Below are 17,852 nucleotides of genomic sequence, written 5' to 3' on the forward strand. Positions count from 1 at the left end.
CATGCAGTCAGCTGGTGCAGGGTGGGACGCCAGATAGAGGTTTTGTCCTCAAGGGCTCAGAATGTCCAGAAGGACCATAGGTAGGTGGGTTTAACCAAATCATATCCTTCTTTTGCTTTAAACCCCTTAAGGGAAAAGATTCAGCACCTCGTGCTCCAGCAGCTTGCCATAGGACCGTTGCGCAGCCCAGACAGGTCTCACTGACCCCCTTCCCTTTGCTTGATTCAGCTCCTCAGCTGTCATGTTTTAGCTCCAGTCAGTCTCAGGATACCTGACCCGACTGCCTAGACTTAACTCCCCCACCCTTTCCTGCTGTGCTGAGGCTTTTAGCTGCCAGACAAGTGCTCTACCATTGAGAGGCATCCCCAGAGGATCCCCTGTTAGTTGTCCCACCAACTGGTTCTTTAGTTTGTAATTGCGTTCACTGATGGGATTTTGTGGGGGGTTGTTTTCAGTGTCTGTCTCCCCTGCCAGACTCCGGCCTGCAGGAGGGCTGTCTCCCCAACACCTGGCACGAAACTGACACTGCTTCTGTGCCGGGGGAAGTTGCGCAGAGCCAGTCTGGTAGGGCCAGGTGGCCTTCGCAGCCAAAAGACTTTGGCTCAAGTTTTTTTGTTTGTTTTAAAATCTTGAGTTTAAGAAAGAACAGGGTGGCATCAGAGGAGGCCTCGAGCTGTGAACGCTGCGGGCTCCGGGCGGCCTTCCCCCGGGTCCACACGCAGGTGAGGACAGAGGACTCCTCGGTCGCCTGACCCTGCGTGAGGCCTCGCTCCCGAGAGCTCTCGCCCCGAGGTGACACAGGTCTCACTGACCCCCTTCCGGCGCGGGCTGGACGCCTCTCGGCGCTGGGGCCGTGGGAGCCTTGCGGCGCGGCCCGGCTCCCTCCGCGGCCCAGAGAACGCGCCGGGGTTGCGGGCCGCCCTGTGACGTCACGGCGTTGCCCGGCAACGGCGAACGCCGTGAAGGCGCGCGCGCGCGCGCGCGCGAGTAGACGGCTGGGGCGGCTCCGGGCCCGGGTCCTGCGGCGGAGCCCGCAGCGCGGATCTCCCACGTCCCCCACCCGGGCCCGGCCTCAGGGACGGGCGAGCCCGGGCGCGGGAGGCGGCTGCGGCCCCGGCTCGGGTCCTGCGACTCCCCCGCGGCCCCTCTCCCCCTCCTCTCGGGGAGCCCCGCGGGCCCTCCCAGCCCCCCGCCGCGGCCCCGTCCCCGCCGCCAGGCCCCGCCCCCCGCCGCCGGCAGCCGGGACCCCGGCGTCCCCGTCGCGCCGCGCCCGGCAGGTCCTGGCCGCGGGGCCATGGCCTCCGAGTCGGTGAAGGTGGTGGTGCGCTGCCGGCCCATGAACCAGCGCGAGCGGGAGCTGAACTGCCAGGCCGTGGTGACGGTGGACTGCGCGCGCGGCCAGTGCTTCATCCAGAACCCGGGCGCCGCCGACGAGCCCCCCAAGCAGTTCACCTTCGACGGCGCCTACCACATGGATCACGTCACCGAGCAGATCTACAATGAGATCGCCTACCCGCTGGTGGAGGTGAGGGCGCCCCACAGGCCGCCTTCCAGACCGGAGGGGCCTGAAGGGACAGAGGGCCCCCAGGGCCCTGCCCCCAGCCGGGCAAGAAGGCCCTTAGGAGGGGGAAGCAGGTGGCTAGCAGCAGGTTGGTCTGAAGACTGTGTCCAGGCCAGAGACAGCTGGAACCTGCCTATCTACAGTGGTCGTCCAGGTCTCCACTGAACCCAGCGCCAAAGCTGGTCTGGACCCCGTCCTTTCCAGACCCTTTCCTGAAGAACTCCAACTCCCAGGCCCCGTCTGTCATCCACCATCGTCCCAGACCTTCAGGGACCCTGAAAACTCCAGCCCCTTCCCCAGCCTCCTTGAATCACAAGAGCCTCCGGTCTCCCCTCAACCTCCAGCCCAAGCCATGGCCTACACTTGCTCCCCTTTGAACCTCTCTCCCTGGCACCCTGATCCTCCCCTGGGTCAGCACCTAGTAGTAGCATGGAAGGGTTTCAAGGGGCCCTGCTTCTGAGAAGGCTGCAGGTCAGGCTTGTCCTGGAGGAAACCCTAACAGGTCTCCTCTGCCTCAGCATTGCAGGCAAAGGGGGGCGAGGCTTCCTGGCTTTACAGGGCTTTTACCCTCGCTGTTGTGACCTGTGCTCCATGACAGGGAAGGCACTCACATTTCACACGTGGGGAGACTGAGGCCCAGAGAGAGCAGACTTGCCCAAGCTTCCACATGAGTTTCTGGCAGAGATGGGTTGGGAATGACAGACACCTCCTGTCTCCTGGCCAAGGGTTCTTTATTTTCCACTGTCATCTCCCTACCACTCAGTGAATTGATTCAGTGACATGTCATGGGCTGTTCCATAAAAAAAGGAACAGTGGGGTGATGCTGTATGCGCCCTCCATCGCTCAAAGCTGTGGGGCTTGGTGGGATAGCTGAGTCTCTGGGAAGTCGTGCCGTGGAGACACTTCAGCTTACTTAACTCAGTGCTTCCAAAACGGATTTGGCATGGCCACTTTGTCTTTTGGCCAGCGGGCCCCCTAACATCCTAAGAGCACTCCCTTTGGCTGCTCCCATCTCTTTTGCCAGGAACCAGTTAAAACACTGAAGAGGGTTGATGTGTCCTGAAGCCCAGAGCTCCTGGGTGACCAGGACCTGAGCCGAGACGATGCCCAGAGGATGAGGGAAAGTCCCCCTTGGGGATGCTCCTGGACTCTAGGGATAGCCAGGTTATCCTCTGCTGGCCTGGATTCCCAGGCTGGAAGGGACCTGAGAGATCATCTGATCCAGCCCTCCTCTTTCATTGAATCCATGAATGTCCACCAAGTGGACACCAGCCCTCACCTGCGTGTGTCCACCGAATGCAGTTCGCTTCCAAAAGTGCCCTGTTTCACCTGGGTTTGTGGGTTCTAGGAAACTGTTCTTCATACTGAGTCAAAGCCCTTCCTGGAGCTCCAGTGACACTTTCAGTGGTCCCTGGCAGATTTGAAGACCATGTTCTCTCTTGGCCATCCTCCTCTAGGTTGTTAGCCTTACTCCTCCCGGTCCCTCCTCATCCTGGAATCATGCTCTAAGCAAGCCTCTCTCAGGTCCCCAGGAAGCCCCAGCTTGGAGAGGAAAACACCACAGACAAGGTGATGGCCTGTCAGAGCTGCCCTCCAACACTTCTTCTCCTGCGTTCTGCAGTGCCAACACCTGCCTCTGGACGGTCCACAGAGCCTCAGACTCCCCGTTCACTCACTCACCCAACTAACTAGCATCTCCATAAAGGCCCCTATTCTAGGCATAGGGAGTGCATATAAAGGAGATCTAGATTCTGCCCTCAGCAAGCTCAAGGTCAGGGGGAAGAGCTCCTAAGCTAACAGTTCAGGGTGATGAGCTAAAGGGAACTAATGGGGAGGACTTCCTGGGGGAGAGGAGGTCTCAGCTGAGACCTGAGACTGAGAAGAGTCAGCTGGGCAGGGAGGCAGAGGAGAAGGCCCTGTGGGTAGAGACCAGCATGCGGCATTTGATCTTCACAGGAAGAGCTGGAGTTACCATTCCCGATAAGAAACGGGCCTAAAGAGTTACGGAACAAGTTAGGGACAGTCCTATCCCAGTACCCAGTTTCCATGCTCTATCTGCTGCCTTCTATTAAAAGAAGCATGCAAATAATATGCAAAACACATGCAAATCTCACACACACACCCACACACCCGTTAGCTCTGAGTCCTGCTCCAAGGGCTATCTGGCTGTTGACTTAGGCCCCAGGACAACCTCTAGGAAGCCTTTAGTCCAGAATCCTCCCTTCATTCCTGCCACACGAAGCCCCCAACAATTCTGCCTTCATTTTCTGCCCTTTTTCTCCCCCACTCCTTAAATCCGGGCTCCATTCCTGAGCTTTTGTCCCTGGGTGACGTTTTCAATTCTCCTCTCCACACTGCCCCTGGTTGACTTAGGATGCCCTCCCTTGTACTCCTCCCTCCTGTCCTGCCTGTGGCCTGGTTGGGGACACTTCTTAGCCTGCAGCTCTGCCACCTTTCCCTGCCTCTTCACACCCAAGGCCTCAGGGTCACCTCTGCTGATTTGCCCCTAGTTCATGCAGGGGCCATATACCAGGCTTCTGCCATGGCCAGGCTGAAGAGGGTAAACCTGTTTTCTGAGACATCAGTGCAGTAGAAACCACAGAATTGGCCCCTGGGACATTTGGAGGAAGCAGAAAGGGGATGTGGGGCAACTTAGGATATGTTTTAATTTTAATTTCAATAGTTGGAAAAATATATAATCTTCAATGCAATGTCATGGGAATTATTGCTCAGGATGACACCAGGTAAAAAAAAGTCCATTGCTGGGGCTAGGGATATAGCTCAGTTGGCAGAGTGCCTGCTTACATGCACAAGGCTCTGGGTTCGATCCCCAGTACCCACACACGCACACACAAAAGAGTCCATTTCTGGGCTGGGGGTGCAGCTCAGCAGTAGAGCACTTGCGGAGCATGTGTGAAGCCCTGAGTTCCATCCACAGCGCACACAAGAAGCAGTCCATTAACTGCTGATTTCATCAAAACCTTTTAGTGAATAGTAACACAGGTGAAGTGGCAGAACTAGGGCGGCAATGCAGAGTGGCAAGCTTTTGTGACTGGCTCCGTGTGTGCTCTTCCTGTGAGGGTCTGGGGGTATCAGTTGTTAGGTGGGACTTTTTCAAAAACTTTGTTTTGCCTTAGAAATGACCTAAAATTTTTTTCTACAGAGAGCACGATCCTATGCAATTTCCTGGGATGATGAAAATGCTCTGTGCCCTCCCTCCAAATAGGGCAAACAGGACGAGACTGTGCTGCTGAGGAACTGAATTTTAATTTTATTTAATTTTAATTAAGTTAAATTTCAGTGGCCACATGTGGCTTGGGGCTACCATACTCGATGGTACAGTTGACAGCACTTTCCAAGGCAAATATCCCGTGAGCCACATACATAATTCAAGTTTCTCTAGTGGCCACATTTTAACAAGTAAAAGCAGACAGTTGAAACTAATTTTAAGAATATAGTTAACCTGGGGCTGGGGTCATGGGGCTGGGGTGGTGGCTCAGCGGTAGAGCGCTCACCTAGCGCAGGTAAGGCCCTGGGTTCGATCCTCAGCACCACATAAAAATAAATAAATAAATTAATTAAAGATATTGTATCCAACCACAACTAAAAAATAAATATTTTTTAAAAAAGAATTTATAGTTGGGGCTGGGGATGTGGCTCAAGTGGTAGCGCGCTCGCCTGGCATGCGTGCGGCCCGGGTTCGATCCTCAGCACCACATACCAACAAAGATGTTGTGTCTGCCGAGAACTAAAAAATAAATATTAAAAATTCTCTCTCTCTCTCTCTCTCTCTCTCCCCCCCTCTCACTCTCTCTTTAAAAAAAAAAAAAAAGAATTTATAGTTAACCCAAGCTGGGCACTTTGGCGCACGCTTATAATCCCAGCAACTTGGGAGGCTGAGGCAGGAGGATCAGGATCATAAATTCAAGGCCAGCTTCAGCAATTTAGCAAAGGCTCTAAACAATCTAGCAAGACCCTGTCTCAAAATGAAAAAATAAAAAGTCTGGGGGATGTGGCTCAGTGGTTAAGCATCCCTGAGTTCAATCCCTGGCACCAGAAAAAAATATATATATATAGTGAACCCAATATAAAAATACCATTTTAAGAAAAAGCACAATAACAAATGTTATCTTTATATAAAGAATATTAATGAGATATTTTATATTTTTCCTTCATACTAAATCTTTGAAATCTGGTATGTATTTTATACCTTTGGCACATCTCAGTTTCAATCATCAAAATGAAACAAAAAATAAAGTTGTGTTTAATGGAAGAATATTTTGTATTGCTTCTGTCTTTGTTGTTGTTTTAATTTTGTTTTTGGCACTGGGCATCGAATCTATTGATGTTGTGCCACTGAGTTTCATCCTCAGCCCTTTTTATTTTATTTTTTTATTTTGAGACAGGGCCTTGCTAAGTTCTGAGGCTGGCTTTGAACTTGCAGTCCTCCTGCGTCACTGGGATCACAGGCCTGTGCCATTGCTGCTTTTATTTTTAAATTTAAATTAATTAAATTTTTAAGAGGCTGAGATGTATCCAGTGGCAGAGCACTTCCCCAGCATGTATGAGGTTGGGGTTTGATCTTCAACACCACAAAAGAATGTTTTTAGTTAAAATAAATTCATTTCCTCATTTGGACCCGGCACGTGTCTAGTGCAACTAGCAGCTACCCCAGTGCACGAAGCAGCTGTGCAGTGCAGCTGTATTTCTTTTCTTTTTAAATTTTATTTTAAAAGTGATGGTGTGATGGTGTACCCCTGAAATCCTAGCAGCTTAGAAGACTGAGGCAGGAGGATCGCAAATTCAAAGCCAGCCTCAGCAATTTATCGAGGCCCTAAGCCATTCTTTCTCAAACTAAAAAATAAAAAGGACTGAGGATGTGACTCAGTGGTTGAGTGTCCCTGGGTTCAATCCCTGGTACCAACAAAAAAATTTGTATTGGTGCATGATAATTATGCATAATAGTGGATCATTGTGCATACTCGCACATGCATATTATATCTCTTTTTATGTAGGCTCTCTTCCTGTTCGGGTTACATTGGTACTGTGGAGCCACTCCATGTTTTCCCAGAGGATTCATGCCCCTCTTTCTCCTGGCCCATGGTTTGAGAAGCCCAGCCTCAGGACATGGGCTCCTGCCTGTCCCCACTCTGATGGGGTTGGAGGGGTTCCATGCGTGAGGCCCACCTCTCTGAGAAGCTGCAGGAACTCATGCTAGTCATGATTTCCTTAGACGAGGGAGAAGAGTTCATTCATTTCACTTCTACCCCATAAAAGTGAGACCTCGTCTTCTTGGGGACCTGTGAATAGCGGCTCCTGCCTTCTTGTTCCACAGCTCTGGGGGCTGCCCGCTGAGCTCTGATGTGGTCCACAGCAGAGGTCCTTCAGTGGAACCAGGTGTCGGTGCCCGGTGGGCCCTTGAGCCCTGGGAGCCGTTCTCTGGGGGCAGAGACCATGTCCTTGTCCACTCTTCTGTCCAGCCAGAGCACGGTGCCTGGCACAGAGAAGACAGCCAGTACTGGGGGAATAACTGTAGAGATGAGAGAAGAATGATTTAGAAACGGCACCCGAGTCACCTCCAGCCTTCCTTCCCAGCCACCTCTTCTGTCCCCCCCACCCCCCAGGCCCCTGCTCCACCTCTGCTCAACATCTGTCCCTTGTGTCTTTGCTCCAGCTGTCCCCTCAACCTGAGGTACCTTCTTCCTGTCACCTGTCAAAATCCAAGCTACCCTTTCAGCCCCCCAACTCAGTTGGACCTTTACCACCCAGAAGCCTGTGCCTGGTTCCTGCCATGTCCTGTTTCACTTGTTGGCACCCCTCTCCTGGCCAGTACCTCTGTGGCCTGGGGTCAGCCAAGTGCTTGCCCCGTGGGAACAGATTCCTACCCCTGGACCATGAACTACCAGAGTTGTACCTTAGGCCTCTCCACTCCTTACCCATGCCCCCGGGTTCATTGGTGGGATACCCAGGGAATTTTCCGGAATCTGTGGGTCTCTGATTGCCCACCTGGGCCTGGTCATCTGAGTGCCTGGTTTTGGTTTCCTCCCATGCAGGGAGTCACCGAGGGCTACAATGGCACCATCTTTGCCTACGGCCAGACGGGCAGCGGAAAGTCCTTCACCATGCAGGGCCTGCCAGACCCACCGTCCCAGAGAGGCATCATCCCCAGGGCCTTTGAGCACGTGTTTGAGAGTGTTCAGGTATGGGCCTCTCAGAGGGAGAGGGCAGGGCCAGCGCCCCAGGTGGCCCCAGGGTGTTTCTGGCCTGTGCCGTGGACTGTGGGATGAGGTCAGAGCCCAGCCTAGACTTGGCGCAGATCAGTGGTGGCAGACACTGGTTTCTGAAAATCCTGGTGGAAGAAAAACTTAAAGCTGAGAAAATTCTGCCAGTCCCACGTCTTCCTCCTGCCATTTTTGGATCTTAGCATTCACTTGACATTTCCCGTGGCTGTGGAGATGGAGCACTACGGCCGAAGTGGTTGTAGCAATATGGCTCCCTTTGTATCAAGCAGTTGTCCCGGACCAAGAAAAGCCCCTCGCGTAATGATCTCGCTATCCAGCCTGACCACCACTCAGGGACACGAAGGGGCTGGGAGAGCTGCCAGAGATCAGCCCAGAGTCAGTGCTTGCTCCAGGCCTTACCTGTGGCCTCAGTTTCTCTGCCTGAGTAATGGACAGGCTTCTTTTCCCCATGTGGCTTATTGACAGAATTCTGCAACACGGTGAGGCCTGAGGCTCCCCTGAGCTGGAGAGGTGGGGGCTTTGCCAGAAGGATAGGAGGGCTAGGCCGGGATGGGGACTCCTGTCATGCAAACCTGCGTCACCCTCTTCCTGTGATTTGCCGGCTGTGGAGGCCCAGGCCTGGCAGCCGGAGGGAGGCTTTGGCCTCAGATGTCTCTGTGTGTCTAATCACCACAGTGTGCAGAGAACACCAAGTTTCTGGTCCGGGCCTCTTACCTGGAGATCTACAATGAAGATGTCCGTGACCTGCTGGGGGCTGATACCAAGCAGAAGCTGGAGGTGGGTACAGACCCAGTCTGGGGAAGCCATGGCCTCCCTTAGAAGTGCGGGGAGCGCAGCCTGCGGGTGCAGGTGCTGGTCTAGACCACAGTCAGCCTGTGGAGCTTCAGAGTGTTTTCTGTCAAGCCCACGGTGCAGGAGAGGGGTTCATGGGCCTCCCATCCAGCGCACGAGGGCAGTCTCGTCCTGGGCAATGCCATGTCTGAGTGTTCAAGCAGATGGAGTTTTGCGATATATTTTTACTTAAAAAAGTGATTTTCTTTTAAATGTTTATTTTTAGTTGTAGTTGGACACAATACCTTTATTTTATTTATTTATTTATTTCTATGTGGTGCTGAGGATCCAACCCAGGGCCTCACACATGTTAGGTGAGTGCTCTACCACTGAGCCACAACCCCAGGCCCTTGAAAAAGGGATTCTACTTGTAAAAAATAATTATGAAAATCTCTAAGGGCCCTTCATGCTAAAAGAGAAAGCATGGTCCCATTTAATCCCTGTGGTAACCTGCTGGGTAAAGATTTTCATTTCTAATTCACCACTGTGGAAGGGAGGTTTAGAAGGGGTCATGAATGCAGGGTGCAGGGGTGCACACCTGTTACTCCAGGGACTCAGGAGGAACAAGGCACCGAGGTAGGAGAATCGAAAGTTCAAGGCCAGCCTCAACACCTTAGCAAGGCCCTGACTCCAAAAGAAAAAGAAAAATGTGTGCGGGGTATAGTTCAGTGGCAAAGTGACCCTGGTGTCAATACCCCATACAAAAAGAAAAAAAAAAAGAATAAAAGAAAAAGAAGGGTCATTAACTTGTCTAAGTTAAATATTGCAGCAGCAGGCTGAACCCAGGTCTGTCTGATTCAAGGTCCTGGGTCTCAAATATGTCATTTTGCTGCTGCTGAGCTCAGGTTCTGAGGCCTTATTCCCTTTGAAAGGGGACTCAGGACGGGGCTGCACAGGATCGCCGAGTGTTGAAGAGGGCAGTTGGGATGAGCGGCAGGGCTTACCGGTGCCCAGAGTGAGCGACTTCCTGTTGGGACTGAGAGAAAGGAGGGTGACTGTGATGGGCTGACAGCGTCAGGACAGATCAGCAACTCGCAACAGCTTAGAAGGTTAGGGCTGGCTCAGTCGGTGACCCTTGTGCAAGTTTCATAAATTGTCCTCAGTCTCCTAAAAGCCTAGACTCAGGATGGCTGATGTCACTTCACAGCGGTGGGGAGCAGAGTTAGATGTTTGGGGTTCTATCCAGATAGGCAGAACCAGGCTGGTCTTTGGGGAGCCCAGGGAGGTCGAGAGACCTGCCAGGACAGGGTGGCCAGCGAGTGGCCGGGCTGGACTCAGGCCTGAGGCTCTTGGCCTTTGCCTGGTGAGAGGCACTGTTAGGTCTCCTGTCGGAGGCTCCTTATATGCTGATGGGTCTGGCCTGGTGCAAGGAGAAAAGAGGCCAGTGGGGGATGCTGACCCCGCTGTGCAGCCAGAGCCCTCTTCCTGCCATCTTCCCGCTGCTCCGGCTCTGCTGCTGCCCATCCGACCAACCCCCGTTGTGGGCCAATAACAAGCCAGTGATTTCAGTTCCAAGGAGGGAGGGACAGTCATCCGTTGATTCACTTATCAACAGAGGCTTACTGGGAAGGCCCTGTGGGTGCCAGGTGCCAGGGCCAGGCCACACGCTGCACCAGGAGTGAGCCCCTCTCGCCTCCCAGTCCATCCAGGCCAGGACTCCAGCCCCTCTTCCTGCTCGCTCTGCAAAATGGAGCCGCACTTCTTCCTCTCCAGGCAGGAGCCCGGCCGCCCACCTGGAGCCTCTGTGCCATCTCCTCTCTCCTGGCACAGCTGAGTCAGAGCTCAGCCCCCAGACGGGAAGCAGGGCGAGGAGGCAGCACAGGGTGTTGCTCCCGTTGGCAGCTCCAGAAGGCCAGGGGCTAGGCCACCTGTTTGCAGCCTTCCATCAGCCCGAGCTGGGGCAGCGGGGCCTCTCCTCCCCTTCCAGGACCCTAGAAGACCTGGGGACCCAGGAGGCGCCTTCCTGCCGCTGCACACACAGGCTTCAGGCTTGGTGAGCCCGCTGCCTCCCAGCTGCTGGGGCACAGGCCTTAGGTGCTCCCTCAGGCTGTCCCCGAAGCCTCCTGTGGAGGGACTGTTCTCACCCTTGACAGTGAGGAGGAAGCTGAGGCTTAGTGCACCTTCCTGTGACCAGCCAGGGCTCCCCTTAGAAGAGTGGCGATGGGTTGAACTCGGGGCCACATTTCAGCACAAGCTCTAACCTGGGCCTCACACGGGGCCTGGTTGATTTTATAATTAGAGGTCACTGGGTCAGCAAAGGCCTGCAGGTCATTTGGGGGGTGTTAGACTCCCTTCCCCGAGCTCCTGCAAACACACGGGACCCAGCCCGGTGGTGTGTAGTGGGGACGGGCCCACGGGGCACAGGGCTCAAGTTGCGTCTCCCCACCCGTGTGCAGGCAGAGCATTAGGGCCTGCCCCTCCCCATGGACTGGGACTGGACCCTGGTCACGTCCCTGTTCCTGAGTTTCTCTCCTTCCCTGTCTCATCCCGGCCGGTTGCCATGGTGACCTTGCTCTGAGCAGTTACCAAGGAAGGGGGCATGCACTGGCCGATGGATGCCCCTTGGCGTCTTCCCAGGGCAGGGCGGGAGGGTGTACAGGGAGGAGTAGCAGGGAGGACGCCCCTGGGGCATCACAGGTGAGGGAAAGACTTCCTGGGTCTAAAACAGGGGAGACCCCCTCCTGAGGGATGTCCCTTGGTTGCTCAGGCCTGAGTCAGTGTCCTTGCCGGCTTTACGTCCTGGTTCATTGAACCCCGCTAAGTACCTGCGGCATTTGTTTTAGATCGTTCCCTCCTCAGCCTCGGAACAGTCTTGCAGAATTAGGATTCATCATGGCCACCTCACAGACCAGGGACTTGGGGCCACAGGCAAACGGATTTCCCACCCAGCAAGTCACAGACCAGGTTTCCTGCCTGAGTTTGTCTGACTAAATAAGAAACTGGCTAAATAGGTGCTTCCTGAAGGCAGGTGCCCAGCCCCTCCTTGGGCTCGCTGTGCACAGGTGGGTTCTGAGTTCCCGAGGTGGGCAGGCCTCAATACTGCCACAGAGCCCTGGGCTGGTGTCCAGCCACACTGTTTGCAGGGACTCCTGCTTCTGTTCTTTGTGCTCCTTCTTACCACCACAACTAGGACAAGGTCAGCCCTTTGTCACTTCAAGCTGCAGTTCTATGGGATGCTCTCTTTACCCTGTCTCTGGAGCCTTCTGTCACCTCTAATAGCTGTGCAGCCTTCAACAAGTTGCTTAGCCGCTCTGTGCCTCAGTTGCTTATCCATTGCATGCAGCCCTTCAAGCTGGGTCTGGCTGCTTCTGCACTTCACACCTGAGTAGACGGGGCCAGCCTGTGCTTGCCCACACACAGCAGGGGCCCAGCCCACTGGGGACCCTTGAAGCTGCCTGGAGCAATGCATCTGAGCCTTCAGTGTCTCCAAGCAGTAGGGCCATTTGGCAGACAAACACCTGTTGTCCTAATTCATTCCGCTCTTGCCAGAGTGGTTTTGTTTTCCTCTCACACTTGAAAAATATTGCCTTTCACAGCTCTGTGTCACCGCTAAACAGCGTGGCTGCCTGCAGATCCAGCCGGGAGCTCCCGGATGTGCTACCTGGTCCCTGCTATTGCAGTTAGGTTGGGCCGGTTTGATCCTTGGGGGTTCTGGGATGCGATGCAAATGGCCCTTCACCTGCCACCTCCAAGGGCCTGGGGACATCCCCGTGGCCCTGGAGGAACTGCAGAGAGGCAATCAGGAGCCACATGGAAAGATTGGAGACCAGTCAGAGCCCTCGGGTGACTACAGAATCAGCCCCAGGGAGCTGAAGCCCCCAGTCTGAGAACCACTTCTTGGGAATTATTCTAACAATGACAGCCCAGACCTCAGCTGCATTCAGCAGGCAATTCCCACACACTGGGCACATGCTGATCATTGTCTGTGCCTTATTTTACTGGATCTTTACCGTAGTCCCCTATCTCATACCCATTTTACAGACGTGAAAACCGAGGTTCGGGTTAGGTCACTGGCCTGAGGTCTCACAGCAGGCAGGAAGCCAGGGCAGGTGCGCTGCCTGGCCCCGCTGTGCTGCAGGAGGGCCTGGTTGCCTGGATTGGCCCTTCTCTCAGGTTTCTTGGGGATCTCTGATCCCAAACTCGGAGGCAGGAGGCTTTGGCCCGACCTATTCCTCCTGCCACAGCTGAAGGAGCACCCGGAGAAGGGTGTGTACGTGAAGGGGCTGTCCCTGCACACGGTGCACAGCGTGGCCCAGTGCGAGCGCATCATGGAGACGGGCTGGAAGAACCGCTCGGTGGGCTACACCCTGATGAACAAGGACTCCTCGCGCTCCCACTCCATCTTCACCATCAGCATCGAGATCTCCGCTGTGGGTATGTGGCGGGGTGGGGGGAGGGAGGCCCCCCGACCACCTGAGCCAGGTTCCCACTCCCGCCGGCCCCAGCACTTGCCTCAGGAGCCCTCCAGCCCCAAGGGAAACTGGGAAGAGACGCCCTGACCCCCTGACCGCGGGGAACAGCCGGTGCCCCCTGCTGGGCCCCTGCTTCCTAGGTAAACAGCAGTACCCAGGGCTAAGCCAGCTCCACTGAGGACAAGCAGGCTTTCTTTTTCTTTTTAGTGGCACTAGGGATTGGCCCGTGCTTAACCCGGAGCCACATCCCCAGCCCTTTCTATTTTTTATTTTGAGACAGTGCCTTACTGAGTTACTGGGACTGGCCTGGAACTTGTTATCCTCCTGCCTCGGCCTCCCAAGTTGCTGGGATTACAGGCCTGCACCGTGGCGCCCAGCCCGGCACTTTCTCTTTGTGGTTCTTTCCTGGCGTTCACTCCCAGGCCCATCTCCTCACCATGTCTTTGTGATCGTGTGTGGCCAGAGGACAGCCCATGGCTCATGCCCTTTCTAACCCCTCCTCAAACAAGGGGTAAAAACAGCCTCTGGCTTTTCAGCGCTGTAACTAATGCTGTGAGGAACATCTTTGTGCTCAAAGCCTTTTCTGCCTTGGGAGGCATCTCCTCAGGTTAGATCCCGGGACTGGACTCAGGAAACAAAGGGAACAAACAGGTTCACGGCTCCTGGTACATTTTGGTACATTCTGCAAATAGCTTTCCAAAGGAGTAGTATGAAGTTTCTTCCCCCCTTTCCCCCCTGCTTTGTGTGTGTGTGAGTTGGGGGGGTGCTGGGAACTGAACCCAGGGGTGCTCTACCACTGAGCTACATCTCCAGCCCTTGTTTTATTTTATCTTGAGACAGGGTCTTGCTAAGTTGCCCAGGCTGACCTGAAACTTGTCCTCCTGCCTCAGCCTCCTGAGTGGCTGGGATTGTAGATGTGCACCTGCCCCCACAGCTCCCCACTTCTCTTTTTCCTTTTAAACCTGAAGAACGAAGCCCCTTGTATGTCTGTCACTACTGGGTACAGCCAGACTTTTACTGCTGTGCCCATGGACATGACTCAGGCCAATTCTGGTCCAGCCCGTGGGAAACAGGGAGGAAGCTCCATGCCCCGTCCACTCCCTCCCACATCCCGAGTTTGGGCCTAGTTCACAGAGAAGTCAGAAACAAATGATTTTTACCCCCTTTCTCTTGGGGAGTTTTGGTGATCTCGTGACCATGACTAAGAACCTCAGTAGCACTAAGCAGCAAGGTGTCGTGGCATGGGCTCTGCCCTCAGCCAGGGGCGCCAGGGTTCTGTGAGTGGGTGCCCTGTGGGACCCCACCCAGTCAGGAGGGTTCGGCTCCCTGCACGGGAGGAAGGCTGAGCTTTCCAGTCCAGGGGGAAGCCATTTCCTGCAGTTTTGTAGCCACTAAGGGACAGAATCAGGATGTGACCCTCCAGATCTGTGTCTTCAAAAACCTGTTTCTAAGCCCCGTGCTCCCAGCCAGTGCCTGGCTCTCCTGTCACCCCCAACACCCAAGGTCTGCTCTACTGGCACAGCCCCAGGCCCTGCAGAACTGTCCCTATTCCCAGAGGAATAAACCCCCGATATGTGCTGGCCCCAGGTAGATCCTGCAAGAATGTGCCACCAATCTACTCTAGTAGATTGCTAGTCTCACTTCATGGATGTGTGAAATTGAGACTCAGAGAGGTGCATTGCTCTGCTAATGTCACACAGCAAGGAGGAGGCAGGACTGCATTGGGAACCAGGTCCAAGGATTTCTAAAGCATTTTGTGTGTGTGTGTGTGTGTGCGTGTGTGTGTGAAAGAACACACAAGAAGTCTGTAGGAATTGATGTGGTGGCCAAAAGGAATCCTGCTGCCTTCAGAACACTCTGTCCCTCCCAGACTGCGCTCCCTGGAAAAAGATAGCCCTGGGTTCTGGTCTTGGCTCTACCTCTTGGCAGCTGGGTGACCTTGGGAAAGTTACATGCCCATTCTGAGCCTCAGTTTCCTCCCCTGTAAGATGGGCACAATGGTTGCACCTCCTTTGTGTGGCTCCTGTTAGCCTGATGTGAGGCCTTGGGTGGGTGGTGGGCCCTCAGGGCCTGGTGGTGAACTGCTATAGCTACCGTGGACTCACCCATGGTCCGCCTCCCGCCTGGTTGTCTGCAGACGAGCGGGGCAAGGACCACCTCCGAGCCGGCAAGCTGAACCTGGTGGACTTGGCAGGCAGTGAGCGGCAGTCCAAGACGGGGGCCACCGGGGAGCGGCTCAAGGAGGCCACCAAGATCAACCTGTCGCTGTCTGCCCTGGGCAACGTCATCTCGGCGCTGGTGGACGGGCGCTGCAAGCACATCCCCTACCGAGACTCCAAGCTGACGCGGCTGCTGCAGGACTCCCTGGGCGGCAACACCAAGACGCTGATGGTGGCCTGCCTGTCCCCTGCTGACAACAATTACGACGAGACCCTCAGCACGCTGCGCTACGCCAACCGGGCCAAGAACATCAAGAACAAGCCGCGCATCAATGAGGACCCCAAGGACGCCCTCCTCCGGGAGTACCAGGAGGAGATCAAGAGGCTCAAGGCCATCCTGGCGCAGCAGATGAGCCCCAGCAGCCTGGCAGGTGGGCGGCCCGGGTGGCAGGGAGGGTGGGAGCAGCGCCCACCTCCACCTCCACCACAGACATGGCTTCCGCCTGTCCCTCCCCTAGGAAGAGGCCAGTCTGCCTGACCTGTCCCTCAGCCGCAGGCCCTTGTCGCCCACTCCCCGCCTCTGGGCTCATCTGTCACCTGCCTGCCCACGTCTCTGGCAGCGTCGTCGTGAGCTCAGCAGCGGGGTGACTCACTTCCCCACGCCCCACCCTGTGCCTAATTAGGCACCTTGTCATTGCGGCTTTCACGCCCAGGCTCGGCTGTCATCTGGCGGGGGATCGTGCCAGGAGTGGGCCTGCAGGGTGCGGCCGGAGGACTCTGGGACACCCCTGTTCTCAGTCCCCCAAGGAGGGAGCAGAGAGTCCTGCCCACCTTCCTGTGCCCTCCATCCCACGTGGCCCTCCCTCCGCCCACGCACCTGCCATCACCAGTCACCCAGTTTCTGCCTCCCCTCTCCCTTTTCATCTGCCTCCCGCCTCCCAGCCAGGCACTATCTACCGCTGCCTGCGCACTGTCTCCCCTCCCTCCTCCTCCATCTCCCTCCCTCCTTCCCTCCTCAGTCCATCCCTGTATTCACCCATTCTGACCACCAGCCCCATCCACCGCCACCCACAGACCCATGCTCCACCCTGCCACCCACTCCTCCATCTTTCCTCCCACCCACTGCCCATCCGTCCAGGATTCCCTGAGCACCACCTCTTCATGTGGCTGGGTGCTGGGGACACAGCGATGACTCAGACCCAGGATCTCATGGGGCCCTGGTCTCCTGGGCAGGGGACGCTCCAGCAGACTCTCACACAGCGACAGACTATAGGGCAGAAAGGAGTGTGTGGCCAGGTCTGTCTGGAGGTGGCCCATGGCCAGTCAGAGAAGGCGCACAGAGGAGGCCGTGGTGAGCCCCATCTCACAGGGTGAGAGTGGCCGATGTGGGCCACAACACGCAGATTGCTGAGGAACACGGGGCGGGGGGCAGAGGCAGTCGGTAGCCAGCTCACCTCCTGTGGGAATGGAGGTGGAGGCCACACTGGCTTGTTTTTGGCGGGGATCTGGGAATGGCCTGAGAGACGCCCGTGAGACCTCAGCCTGGATCTGGCTCACAGGCCCCCAGACAGCCCATGCTGCCCTGGCCTGGAGCTGAGCCTCGAGCCAGGCCTGTGGAACTCAAGGCTCCAGGAGCCTCCCCTGGTGCTGGCCAGGCCTGGCTCTCCCTCTGGCTCCTGGCGTGTTTCTAAAAAAATTTTCGCAAAATGTGAAACGTTTGTCTGCGTTTGCTGGTCCCAGTCTTTCTCCCCACTCCCTCTGTCCTCCCTCCAAGGAGCTGTCCTGTCTCTCCTCCCTCCATGATCACCTTTGGCTTTTCTGGGGTTTCTGGGGGAATCCAGGACCTGGCAGGGGGACAACTGAGGCCTGGCTGGTTGGAGTAATTCTGCTGGGCTCACAGGCCTGTCCTAGCTGTGGATTTGGGATCTGGCCTTGCGCCCTCCCCAGCTGCACCCTGCCCACTGTCCCCCTTACGCCGCTCCACTGCAGCCACTGGCCTCTAGTGTAGGCCCAGACCTGCCCCTGGGGCCTTCACACTCTGTCTGGGAAGCCCTCCCCTGGATTCTGCCTCCTCCTCCTCCTCCTCCTCCTCCTTCAGATCTCTGCCTTCATCTCACCTCCTCTAAGAGGTCTTCACAGTATTCAAAGTGCAGCCCTCCTCGGGGTCCCTACCTCTGAGCCTGCTCCCCGAGGTTGGTTTCTCTGTACACATCTCCTGTGACAGGTGACACATTTTGCTTGGTTCTGTTTTTGCCTTTCTCCCCTGGTGGAAAGCTCAGCGTGGCTGTGGAGTTTCATCTGCTCTGTCCAGTGCTGCACCCCAGGGTCTGGATGTACCTACAGATTTGTTGGATGACCAACAATACTTTATATAGAGACATGTCTTTTCCAAGTCGCTTCGTGACTGATTTCTGCTTAGTTCCTGCAAACCTAGTGCCTCGCTCACGGCTCCTTATCCATGTTTTTCTCCTAGCTCTGCTGTCCAGCCAGGCACCCCCAAAGCCTGTCCAGGTTGAGGAGAATCCCTGGCCCACCCCTGTGATCCAACAAGACACAGAGGCGGAGAAGCAGCTAATTCGGGAGGTGAGGCCTGGTTATGTGGGGGAGCAGGCTTGCAGGGCCCTTAAGGAAAGGGAGGGTGACTGCT

At 55.6% G+C, this 17,852-nt stretch overlaps 1 protein-coding gene across 2 annotated transcripts in view; it reads left to right on the forward strand.

Moving 5' to 3' along the window:
* The first annotated feature begins 835 nt into the window (after nt 1-835).
* Nucleotides 836-17,852, forward strand: part of KIF17 (kinesin family member 17) — a 45,362-nt gene continuing 28,345 nt past the window's right edge. For both annotated transcript variants that reach the window (XM_081306250.1, XM_081306251.1), the window contains exons 1-6: nt 836-1,525; nt 7,615-7,761; nt 8,479-8,580; nt 12,819-13,008; nt 15,184-15,636; nt 17,679-17,788. In XM_081306250.1, coding sequence (XP_081162376.1) covers nt 1,295-1,525; nt 7,615-7,761; nt 8,479-8,580; nt 12,819-13,008; nt 15,184-15,636; nt 17,679-17,788 — 1,233 coding nt within the window. In that variant the 5' untranslated portion in view covers nt 836-1,294. The remainder of the gene's footprint in view (nt 1,526-7,614; nt 7,762-8,478; nt 8,581-12,818; nt 13,009-15,183; nt 15,637-17,678; nt 17,789-17,852) is intronic.

The sequence above is a fragment of the Spermophilus citellus genome, assembly GCF_964194105.1.
Source record: "Spermophilus citellus genome assembly, chromosome: 9".
Lineage (NCBI taxonomy): Eukaryota > Metazoa > Chordata > Mammalia > Rodentia > Sciuridae > Spermophilus > Spermophilus citellus.